This window comes from Biomphalaria glabrata, chromosome 6 (assembly GCF_947242115.1).
Source record: "Biomphalaria glabrata chromosome 6, xgBioGlab47.1, whole genome shotgun sequence".
In the NCBI taxonomy this organism is placed as follows: Eukaryota; Metazoa; Mollusca; class Gastropoda; family Planorbidae; genus Biomphalaria; species Biomphalaria glabrata.
The window spans coordinates 30,437,157-30,449,464 of NC_074716.1; the positions used below are offsets into that span (position 1 = coordinate 30,437,157).

General features: G+C 36.8%; 1 protein-coding gene across 2 annotated transcripts in view; it reads right to left on the bottom strand.

Annotated features, from left to right (window-relative positions):
- Positions 1–489: 489 nt before the first annotated feature.
- Positions 490–12,308, bottom strand: part of LOC106077013 (metabotropic glutamate receptor 1-like) — a 163,023-nt gene continuing 151,204 nt past the window's right edge. Inside the window, exons 15-16 of one of the 2 annotated variants that reach the window (XM_056032201.1) lie at positions 7,825–7,935; positions 490–6,265 (exon numbers count right to left, since the gene is read on the bottom strand). In XM_056032201.1, the coding sequence (XP_055888176.1) occupies positions 4,744–6,265; positions 7,825–7,935 (1,633 nt within the window). In that variant the 3' untranslated portion in view covers positions 490–4,743. The remainder of the gene's footprint in view (positions 6,266–7,824; positions 7,936–12,308) is intronic. The other variant, XM_056032202.1, reaches the window with a different exon arrangement.

Consider the following 12,308-nt stretch of genomic DNA (forward strand, 5'->3'; position numbering starts at 1 on the left):
GCTAGAGCGAAGAGAGGGAAAGAGAGCTAAGGAGGGAATGAGAGAAAGAATGGAAGGGAGAGTGAAAGAGTACATTTAACCATCCAAACTTCCTTTTGTTGATGCCTACAATTTTATGTTCCATTACATGATCAAAATATTTGGCATAAACCTTATCTTGAGAATAAATACTTACGACACTGCCTGTCACACCATTCTCAGCGAATGCAATTATAACATAAAACTTGTGATGTTATCCTTTACTGTTATTGTGTTACGCTTAACTTTAAACATGAATCGATACCATATTGCTACTTCTGAAACTTGTATATGGTTGTAGCAAATAGCTCTGACATAGGGTACTTTCATACTATTAGATTCTAAATCTGATATCAAAACCGTATAAATATTTGCAGCGAAGGTTAACTAGAATGACCTAAAGTGTAAAGATACTGCAAGGTGGACTCTCAAATCACAACACAATACATAAATATTAAAAGACACTAACAATAAGTGACAATAGTATTTTATTGTACAGGTGGCTCCATAGAGGAACAAAATGAAATGGATTTATTTCTGGTTTCGGGATTGGAATAAAGTCACTACATCAAAACGTGTAATATTTCTTATGCAATCAAATACACATATTTCTTCTTATTATACATATAAGATATAAGCAACAAGTTGTTCCCGCTGTAACATATCGTCTTACGGTTGTACATGAGATAGATAGATGTTGGTCAGTAGCATTTCTCCATTTCAAATGACTAGCAGATTTATAGAAAACGCATTTGGTAATAAATGGAATAGTTTAATAGAAACTGATGTCAAAGTCAAAAGCAATCAATGTCGGAGGTCACGGTGTAAATAGCAAATAACATTTATATTTGAAGATGGCAAGCTTGTAACAAGGTTTTGAGATGGCAATAGAAGTACATAATAAGAGGTCGAGGTTACTGGTTCAAATGTGAACTAAGTAGAGAATGAAGGACAAGCAATAAACAAGACAGTCTCATCAAATACTAGTTTGAACATTGGTTAAGTGCTGGTAAGGAAAGAAGAAAGCTAATTACAAACAAACAAAAATAATAAACAAAATTTTATAAAATTGACTGCATAAATGAAATTTTAAGAAAGACTTTCCCCTTCCCTTCCCCTTTTCATAAATAATTTTGTTTAGCAGAGTTAACTTTTTAAAGCTACAACAAAATGTAAGTCTCATCTTCAAAGTTTATCACTGCAACAGAGATAATAACATTTTTGAACAGAGACAAACTTGTCAAGCGCTACTTTATAAATATCTTATAACACTAAAAAATGAAAAGCATTAAAGATTTGACTATCTAGACTTTTGACTTCTTAGTAGAGAAAGTAAAAGCAATGTTTATGTATTTGTGAAGTAGAGACTAATAAAAACATTAGTTTGATGTTCTTTAAAAAAAAAATTGAAAGACTGACTGAAAGATAGACAGACGGTTAAGATAAGACAGACAGACGGTTAAGATAAGACAGAGAGACGGTTAAGATAAGACAGACAGACGGTTAAGATAAGACAGACAGACGGTTAAGATAAGACAGACAGACGGTTAAGATAAGACAGACAGACGGTTAAGATAAGACAGACAGACGGTTAAGATAAGACAGACAGACGGTTAAGACAAGACAGACAGACGGTTAAGATAAGACAGAGAGACGGTTAAGATAAGACAGAGAGACGGTTAAGATAAGACAGACAGACGGTTAAGATAAGACAGACAGACGGTTAAGATAAGACAGACAGACGGTTAAGATAAGACAGACAGACGGTTAAGATAAGACAGACAGACGGTTAAGATAAGACAGAGAGACGGTTAAGATAAGACAGAGAGACGGTTAAGATAAGACAGACAGACGGTTAAGATAAGACAGACAGACGGTTAAGATAAGACAGACACTCAATATTGATTATGTGAATCATAGGACCTATGACAAACTATGATACATCAGTCAAATAGACCTATAAAATAATACTATATAAATGTAACACATTAAAATGGCACACCCACATTTAAATTTTCCACCGCGTGAGCAATAAATATATTGGTGTGTCATTCAGGCATTTGGATTAACTAGTTCACTATAAAATAATCATTTAGCGATCATATTAATATAGCACTCATAAAGCAATCATATAGCAATCACGTAGCGAACAATTGTGCGTGTTAGGAAATATAGCCATGGTAATGGATAAACATTGAAGACATTTTATTGCATTATAAGCCTCACAAAAAGAGATAAAATTATACCTCATCACAGTTGTGTCCCCTTCTTAAAAACAAAACAAAAATACACCCAATGTTTGGGAACCAAATAGTTTGACATAGTAAGTATGTTCTTATTGACAGAGCAATACAGTCACATGGGGGACATGATTAGCATAAATATTTTTACATCTTTATTCCAAAGTTTTGTTTCATGAACCACGCCCTTCACCATTCCTTAATCTAAAAAAATATTTTTAAAATCTGTGTGGGAAAAAGATATTAAAAGTGGCAGAACCACATATTACACAATAAAGTATCTCTGTCAATTCTCTTTTCTTTATATATAGAAATAAAAATAAATTTGTTCAAAGTAACAGAAACAGAAATACATATGAAAAATATACAGAAAAAAAAGAATAACAAACAAATAATAACGTACAGGATTATGTATATTGAACTCTTAAAAAAACAGGACATCATGTGATGCAATGTCTGACGAGAGATTTTAAACATTAAATTCTTACCTAAAACTTCAATCCTGTGTTCGTCTGTCAAGTAGTTCGGAAGAATATAAAATAGAGTGGCTATTGGAAGGATAAGCCAACTAATGAGTGCTCTCTGGAATATTTTTTTTATTAATTAGTTGAAAGCTTTGAATATAAATTAAATATGTATACTAAATATAGGAATGAAGTAAATATCAAGCTTTTCAGACCTCTGTGTTACGATCCTTTATGCAAGGGCATCAGCCGTGTAGCGCCATCAAGCTGATGTGTTCCTTACATTTCAATCTTCAGACTTAAAGTCAAAAGTACTCATCCAGAGAGATACTATTTCGTGTATTAATGTTAAGATATATATATATTTTTATGAAAACCTGGACATGTTTGAATATTTTTATTGTGGATCGATTACAAATATTCTAGCTATGTAGACATCGTTTGAGACAATTCAAATAGGAATGAGGATATTAAAAAAAATGTCAGATTACAATGACAAGCACCAGTTAATCTTATTTTGTTTGTTGTTATCATTTTCTTTTAAGAAAAACATTAGCCAAAGGGAACATAATAATAATAATATAAACAATAGTAATAATCATCATCATAATGTCACACCAATAGGACGACAAATGAGACACAAAAATGAGACACAAATTCAGACACCATCGAGACTCTTGTGAAAAGACATTAGATTGTTTCAGCTTCGTCCACACAAGAAGATCATGTCATTCAGACTTTACATTCCAGCAAATATCAAAAGTCGTTATGCGCTATGATATATTTCGAAGACGGGTATGAACCGTTGCTTCAATGACTTCCCTGTACACATTTCATACTGAAATGTACACACAACATGACAGAAGCAATAACGTGAGGTGTGTTGAAGTTAAAAGTGGTATATGCAGGGTTAAAAAGCTATAATAATAATAATAATGAGCTTGCCCAATTGAATTGGGTTGCTTATTTTCAAGTCGGTCAGAGAAAGTAGATTTTTAGAATGAAATGAACTGATTGGGTGTTCATACATTCCTAGAGGATTAGTACGTATCATTTAACTCATTAGAGACATTTTGTATTTATTATTCTATTGTTTTATTTAGTCTTAGCAAATAACTCCTCCTTATTGCCTCTTTATTTCTTTAATTCACTCTTTATATTACTCTTGTCTCTTTATCTTCATTCGCTCTATAGACCTCTCTCTATATCTCCATTATTATCTATCTGTCTTCCACTCTCTCTTTCATTCTGTGTCTTTTTCTCTCAAGTCTCCCATTCTCTCTATTTTTCATTTTCTCACTCTCTTCTTTCTCTATATATATGTCAAACTCTCTCTCTCTCTCTCTCTCTCTCTCTTTATATATATATATATATATATATATATATATATATATATATATATATATATATATCAATCTCTCTCTCTTCTTTCTCTCTCTATATATGTCAATCTCTCTCTCTCTCTCGGTCTTCCATTGTCTCTATCTTTCACTCTTTATATATCTTTCATTATCTTTCTCTATCTCGTCGTTTTCTCTCTCTCCCTCTCTCACTTTGATGTGCAATATCGGGCAGTTTCATTCCTATTGTTCCTCATTCTAGTGTGCCAGGAATAAATGCCAATTAGAGATGATACTTAATTACAAAATATCGACCAAACTGAACTAAAAAGAAATTGGTCTTGAGAGAGCCTATTGGCAGATCATTTGTATTTTATTTCAAATGAGACTGTTATGTGGGCAGGATTAGAGCCGGCAATCAAAGTTAATCAACAAAATTACAAGACTTGAAAATGTTCACCCATAACGTGTAATTATCTGAAGTTTCATTTAAAAGAAATATTTTGATGATTTAGAAACCAGAAATAAAATACTCCTAAATTTAAACATAATACTCAGACACTCAGAAAGAAAAAAAAAATACTTCAAATTTCCTGTTAGCTGTGATATTGGTTCAACGATCTCTGTCTTAAAGGTCAAAGAAAATACCAGCCGAGTTCTTCGACATTAATTATGCATGAACTACAGGTCACTAGACTGAATGGTAGAGACATCCAGTTTAACACCGTGACCTTGCAAATACTTCTGGAACTCTAGTACAGCGTTTTCTTCTTGATCCAATGGCTCAAGGGACGGTACTGGAGATATTTCATCTAATCCATTAGTCTTGCGCGAGTTGTTCCCCATGAGAGGCATGGATGCTGTCTTGTGAACGTTGGCCAGGTCCTCGTCGTCAAAATCCTCGTCTTCATCATTAGGGTCCTGGTAGAAGCTGCTGGGAGTGGCACGCTTGGACGACACGTCCTCCTCGCTGTCAATGTCCCCTAAAGAATGGTTGCTGTGGTTGCTGTCGGTGCTGGTTTGAAAGGGCGGCAGCGTGAACGATGACGACGCTGTGCTGGCGGTCACCGAACTGCAGCTGTCGTCTTGGAGAAGTGAAGGCTCCGAGACGTTGTTGTTCTCGCTGACGCCTCGTCCAATGCGACTTGAAGGCGAAATCCCTGGCTCTGGAAATCTACGTAGTTTGTTCGACGGCGGGTGTTGCCGTTCAGAGTAGCAAGGACTTATGCTACTCTCAAAAGCCTCCACACCTTCAAGAAAGCTGAAGTCTGACGAGTCAGGCGTCATTGGCCTGGAATTCGAATGTGAGCGCGTGGTAGGAATGACTAAACGCGGGGACGCCGATTGAAAAGGAAAATTGTCGTTGCTACAGCAGCGCTCGCTGCAGTTGTCAAACTCGTGGTTAAGAAGAGGATGCTGATGGCTGCGTCGTCGATACAACTGACCATCATTTAAAGAACTCAGAAGGGAAGATGATTTCGGCGAGTCAAGATCAGGTAGAGAAGACAGCGCCTGGCGATCATGCGTGTAACAAATTACAAGAGGACTTTTTCTGCACGGATGTTGGACACTCGAAGGATCGCTCAGGCCAAAATGTGGTTTTTGGTACCTAGGGGACGAGTTTGGAACAGCGTGGTCATCTACGGCGCCAGATCTCTTAAGTTTATTCCTCGACACGCATCTTTTTCTAAGAGGAGGTAACATGAACTGGACCAGCTCGTCGCCTGTTTGGCATTCTGCAGTCTTGGTTTTCTGACAAGTGGACACGCATGTCGATGAAAGAGATTTCCGAAAATCTCTTGGCTTCCCTGGCTTAGTCTGCGATCCCAGAGTCTCATTGCTCAGAAGCTCACTCAAGTCCTCGACAGCCACGTTATGAATTCTGTGCTTCTCTTTCTCAGCTGGCGAGCCCGGGCGAAGCGAGAGCTGGCGCTTTCCGGCACCGGGGATGGGGAAGTCCCTTGCAAGGCTCTGTCGTATCGCTTCCACGCCCGGATTTTCCCGAAGCTCTTTGCCAGCGAGTCTCTCTTTATCAGGGAGGCTGGCGGAGCTTATGGGCGTGGAGACAGTTCTGGTGCTGTCGTTGGAGTTATCCCTGTTGACGAAGGCGCTGCTTCGGGCTATACTTGACAGATTGGGCAGAACTCCATGATTAGTGTATCCGCTGTCTCCATTGTTTCCACCAGATCTTTGCATGACAAACCTGCAGGGTAAGATTATAAGAATGTACATTTTATCTTGACTGTATTAAAGAGTTATAATTGCTCAAGATACGGTTTCTTTTTTTTTTACATATATATATTGATTGCAAGTTTAGTGGAAATGTAGATACAAAATATTCTCTCTTGATTTTTTTAAAAACCTTTTTAAAATCATTCTTATAAAAAAACGTGACATTAATAATCTTGTTCTGTAATCACTGTATTGAATATTTTTACTAACTAAAAATAAAAAGCTATTTATTTGGTGTATCAGGTGTATCGAATATAGGACATGTTGATAAGCTAGGTGTTTGTTGATGCTATCTAATTATTTTCTGTGCACTTTGGTAACAGGTCAATAACAGGTACCAGATAAAAAAATCTTTTTTTTTTTTATTTAAAAATACAATTTCTGAGCCAATTAAGCTGTATTTGTGTAAAAATCATATTACTTATATTACAATTAAATATAGTGAGAGAATGTAAAAACTGCGAGAATGGGCACACAAAAAGGCAGTGAAATAGTATCGTGATTTAAAGCTCATCATGGCTCTACCGGTCTGCAGGAGATCGCTCTATCATTTAGCAACCCTGAACCACTGGCGGATCCAGGGGGGGGGGCGCTAGGGGAGATCGCAGAATGTTAAGAAAGACTGCTTTTTTTATTTCTCATATATATATATAAAAAGCGTCCCCCCCCCCCACTCCAAAGTTCTGGATCCGCTAGTGCCCTGAACCACATCATCAATACAATTTCTACGGAGAAACTATTCTTTACATTTAATTCTATTGAACTACTGAGAGAATGTACAAACAATAAAAAATTACAAGCCGGGCTTGACCGTGTTAGACAAGTAGTTTTGTTGTTTAAATTTGATATTGGCTTCAAAACACTTCGGATTTAATGCCGTAATTGCTATTAGGATTGCCAAAGGCAAAATCAATTAGAGACGGACCTGAGCAATGAGACTTGTAATTAGATTTAACTTTTTTTTTTTAATCACTCTGAAAATTAATTTGTGGAGCAATATTGTGGGATGCGTGGTCGAGAAGCTTGAACTTGGAATGGCTTGGTTACTATGAAGGGGGCTCGAGGTTCGACACCCGACTCGAGCAGAGTTGCGTTTACTGAGTGCCTAAAGGCAGCACTGAAAAACAATCTTCCAGATACCCCTCATCCCCCACACTGGTCCACAAATGAGATTGAACCATAGCGCTCTGAGAATGCTACAAGCATGAAAGTAGCGCTATATAAAAGCTAAAATAATAATTTCATATCGAAACAGAATACAATAGCAGGAATTATTTTTTTTACTAGAGAGGATTTGTGCCTCTTCAGACCTCACTTACACGGAGTTTGATAATGATAAACATAAAGCCATGAATCAGATATACAAGACCAACATCTCTTAGCAGTCTGAACTAGCTAAAAATAAATTCAAACCTTAAAAACTTTTTGATTTTCATAAGCCTTCGTTACGAAAGCGTCCCTATAAAATCTATTGATCCGTAGTAATCTATAGAGTCAATAGTATACAATGTTATATATATATATATTAACCTCTTCCAAAGATCCACGCACCTGAGCCGTTTCTCGTCTAACGATTTCTGCTTCCAGTTCTTGTTATGGCCCTTGTCTGATTTATACAAGTTGTCACACGTACTGCTCTCCCTTGGGGCATGGATGAGAGGGGAAAAAGGAAAAAGCAATTTGATAACAGTTTGTATTTAAGTAATAACTACCAAATGATGACATGTTTATTTGACATCAATCCCTGACCTACTTCTTTGACTCTTCCATTGAATCGCCTTAAAGGTTTCAATAACACTCAAATCTTTAGATGGTATCAAAAAGATAACCCTACGATGGTAAAGTATTGTAGATAAGCTGTATTGACTTTATCTTTGGGCCCCGAAGAAAAATTGAACACCAATATTGAATATCTGTACTTTAAAGGGCCCAATATCTCACATGCATAAAGGCTTCTTTTAGTCTAAAAACGTCACTGTGTGGCGGATCCAGGGGGAGGGTGGCGGTAGGGGCGATCGTCCCCCCCCCTCAGGCATTTTGGCCGATTTGGTGGGGTCAGGTCAGGAGGGGGTGATGGCATCAATCCCGCCCCCCCCCACCCCATAAGCTTTCGAGTGGGGTGGGGCGGTCCAATAAACTTGTAGAAATCACAGCTTGCTAACAGAATCAATTAAATATCTATATGATTAAAACGTGTTATTGGTGTTTTAACCGATCTTTATATTATGTCGTTTCCCTGTTTTCCGATTGGGTGTTTGTGTGTGTGTGTGGGGGGGGGGAGGGCGAATACATCTACTGCCATTCCCACCTAAACCCTTTGAGTGTGGGGGGGGGGGCGGTCCTGCTTTTATGGGGAAATCATAGTTTGCGAACAAAATTAGTTGAATATCTATATACTATAAGCTATGTATTGATATGTGAACCCATTTGTATATTATGTCGCACACACACTCTAATCTCAAATTTTATCATTAGTAAATATAAATGAAAAAAGGATCGTACCAGGTGGGAGGGGCGATACATGCAATCGCCTTCCTCCCATTGGACAAACCAATACTTTTTCTTTTTGAATTATAGTTAAGAAATTACAAAATTATAAGAAAAATCTTATAAAATCTAATATACTTTATATGTGCTATAAATTAAATTCTTATATCGAGTCGCCCCACCTCTATTCTTTAATGCCAAATGCAATCATTAGCAGAAAATAAAAAAAAGGAGCGAGGATTAATTGTTTTCATTCTACCGCCCCTCCCCTTTCCAGACGAAAACACGATGTTTTAAAACAAAACAGTCAAATATGTCGACAGAGTTTATGTACTTTCACATAAATTTATCATAATTTTGTAAAGAAAGACTTTGCTTTGGAAAATTTAGAATTCATACGAAATTTCTCATTATAAGAGTAACAAATGAGATGAGTTCTGAACCCAAATATTATTTTCCTAGTCACTTTTTTCCAACCTTTACTCAATCTGCTATTTTTCTAGTTAAATAAATTTGTGACTATAGCTCATAATTTATGCTTCAATCCTAAAAATGCAAACAAATTTAGAGTAGAGTCTAATTGGTCCACTTAATTTCTCCTCCCACTTCCGAAACTTTTTGTTAGAGCTTTGAATTATAGTTCTGTAACAAAACAAAGTTACAAACATGCTTATTGAACAAAATGTATGACTTACAAATGAGCTTTTTTAAAAAAAAAATTTATTCTAATTTCTTTTTTCGTTGGCGATCTTCAAAGCCGAAATCTAAATATGTGGGGTATCTTCAAATCGTTTTATTTGCAAATGTAGTAAGGGCCTATCTAACTCATATTAGAATATTTTTTCAAGTAAAACATTATTTAAAAATTCATTTTTTAATAGGATAGCCTATCTAACTCATATTAGAATATTTTTCAAGTAAAACATTATTTAAAAATTCATTTTTTAATAGGATGAATAAGGAACTGTAGATGTCAGGAGAATGCGTTTCAGCAGTGAAAAATGCAAGAAAACGCTTTTGGGGTCGGGGCCTTGCCCCGAAAGCCACTGATAAATAATGAGCTGTAAATGTCAGGAGAATGCGTTTCTGCAGTGAAGAATGAAAAAAAAAAACTAATCCGAACCCCACTAAAGAGCCTTACAGCGCTCCCCCAGACCCCCAAACTATCAAGAGAAAGGGCTCAACATGGCTGTTTTTTTTTTCTTCTCTCTCTCTTCTCTCCTCACCCTTCCCCCTCTCTCCTCTCCCTCTCTCTCTTACCCCCCAACTTTCTATCCTTCTCTCTCACTGCTTTTTTATCTCATATTTATATATATATATATATATATATATATATATATATATATATATATATATATATATATATATATGCTGTACGCACGTTTATGCATAGGGTTAGGGTTTACTGGGCTTTAGGGTTAGGATTTGGAAAAAATCGCCCCCCTCCCACTCCAAAGTTCTGGATCCGATAGTGGTGTCGATGTATATCGTTTGTCTAGAGCTGATGACAGAATTGACAGAATTGAAACGGATCTATTTGCACTGAATTTGGCTCTGAGAAGGACGCACAAGTTAAAATTATTCAGTATAGCTTTTAAGAACAGGTTTGTTCTTGTCTAATCCTCTCTCTCACTTACCCCAACTTTCTATTCTTCTCTCTTTCTCTCTCTCCTCTCCTCTCCCCCTCTCTCCTCTCCCTTTCTCTCTTACCCCCCAACTTTCTATCCTTCTCTCTCTCTCCTCTCCCTTCCCCCTCTCTCCTCTCCTTCCATCTCCCTCCCCCTCTCTCTCTCCTCTCTCTCTCTCTCGTACCCCCCCCCCAACTTTCTTTCCTTCTCTCTCTCTCTCCTCTCATCTCCCTCTTCTCTCTTTCCTCTCCTCCCATCTCCCTCCCCCTCCCTCTCTCTCTCCTCTCCCTCTCTCTCTTACCCCCCCCCAACTTTCTTTCCTTCTCTCTCTTCTGCTCATTGGCCTACAGTATCTCTTTTTTTTCCTTTATTTGCTGTTCCCTTCTTAACCAGTGTTCTACCTTTCCAAAGACTCGTGTCTGCTAAAGTAACTTTCCAACAATAGAGACATACATTTTATTATTATGTTTGAACTCATTGTAAGACATTTAAAAAGTTTATAACCTCCATGTATCTCTTTCCAACATCTCCACATAGACAATCTGCTATACCAACCTTATAAGTATTGTTATTTAACTAATAACACATTTTAAGATGTGCATTATTTAGAATGAGGGGCCATAATGTCAGAGAAAGATTTTGTTCAGTCACGCGTAGGAGGGTCCACAAAATCACTGTCTTAACTCATCCCCTGACCCCATGAGTGAGTTATCACCAGTGTCCCAGCGGTGACGTACACGGCAGACGTGACCAGACTAAAATCGGATGAGAAGAGTGTGGCCACAAAGCGGGGGTGTAGTTCAACTTTTCTTTAAGCTTTTCCATTAGATTCTTTGTTGGTATTGTTGTTTTTAACTATTGTTATTTTGTTTGATTTCTATTGTTTGACATTATTTTGAGTAAATCCTAACCCTCCTCCCCAAATAAAAAAAAAGTAGTTACTAGCGTAATGTAGTTAAAAGCAAAGACTGATTTGTACATAGAAGCTGCCTGGTCATACGGTATACGCGCTGGACTGTCGTTCGGTCGTCTGGTTGGTGTCGGGTTCATACCCTGCCCACTGCCACCCACCGTCGTCCAGAGACAGAGGACTAGGAAAGGACTAGGAAATAGTTTATGTCAATTACATTTTTATATTAGAAATCGGTAGCCCTGAGTGATCAATGTTTCATGGCCGAGGAGATGACGAAGTGTCTTTAATATTGTTATGTATGATGTGTAATGTGTCTACCCAAACGTAACGTCGTATCTATCTCCAGGTCTAGAAAGACCGATCTAGTTTTAAAAAAAAGCCAACAGGAAATAATATCAACTAAGTAATCGAGTATGTTCAAGAGAGTGAAGTCTGCACTCTATAGAAAGTTATTAGTTAAGTCGCCGGTTCATAGATTTTAAGTTAGATATTTAATGTATCACTCTGTTCTTCTAAACAAAAAAATGAATTATATTCCGTTTCGTAACACAGAGCATGTTAAATTGTTAAAATATTGACTTCTTGAAAAAGAATTGATGTTTTGATTGTTTACAACTTCGACTACCTCCGGCTACACTCGGTTTTCTGTGACTGGGCTGTACTTTTAAAAATGTGATCTAATTCTTATTCAGACTAATAATAATAATAAAAAAAACACCTAAAGACACTTCAACTTTAATGTTAGAGATATAATGTTATTCTCTAGCTAACAAACTAAAAACAAAAGTCTATTTCCTTTCAGTAGTTAGAATTTAGAAAGGGTTTGTGTTTTTATTTTGTTCTTCTTCGAGGTTAGTAAAACAATTCTCGTCTGTTCATGTAGAAATCGAATAAAATGCAGAGAAAATTGTAGAAGTAATTTCCACATATAAGCTTCTATCAGGGATGAAGCGCCTAGCCAAGGTTTTCACCGCCTAAAAAAAAAA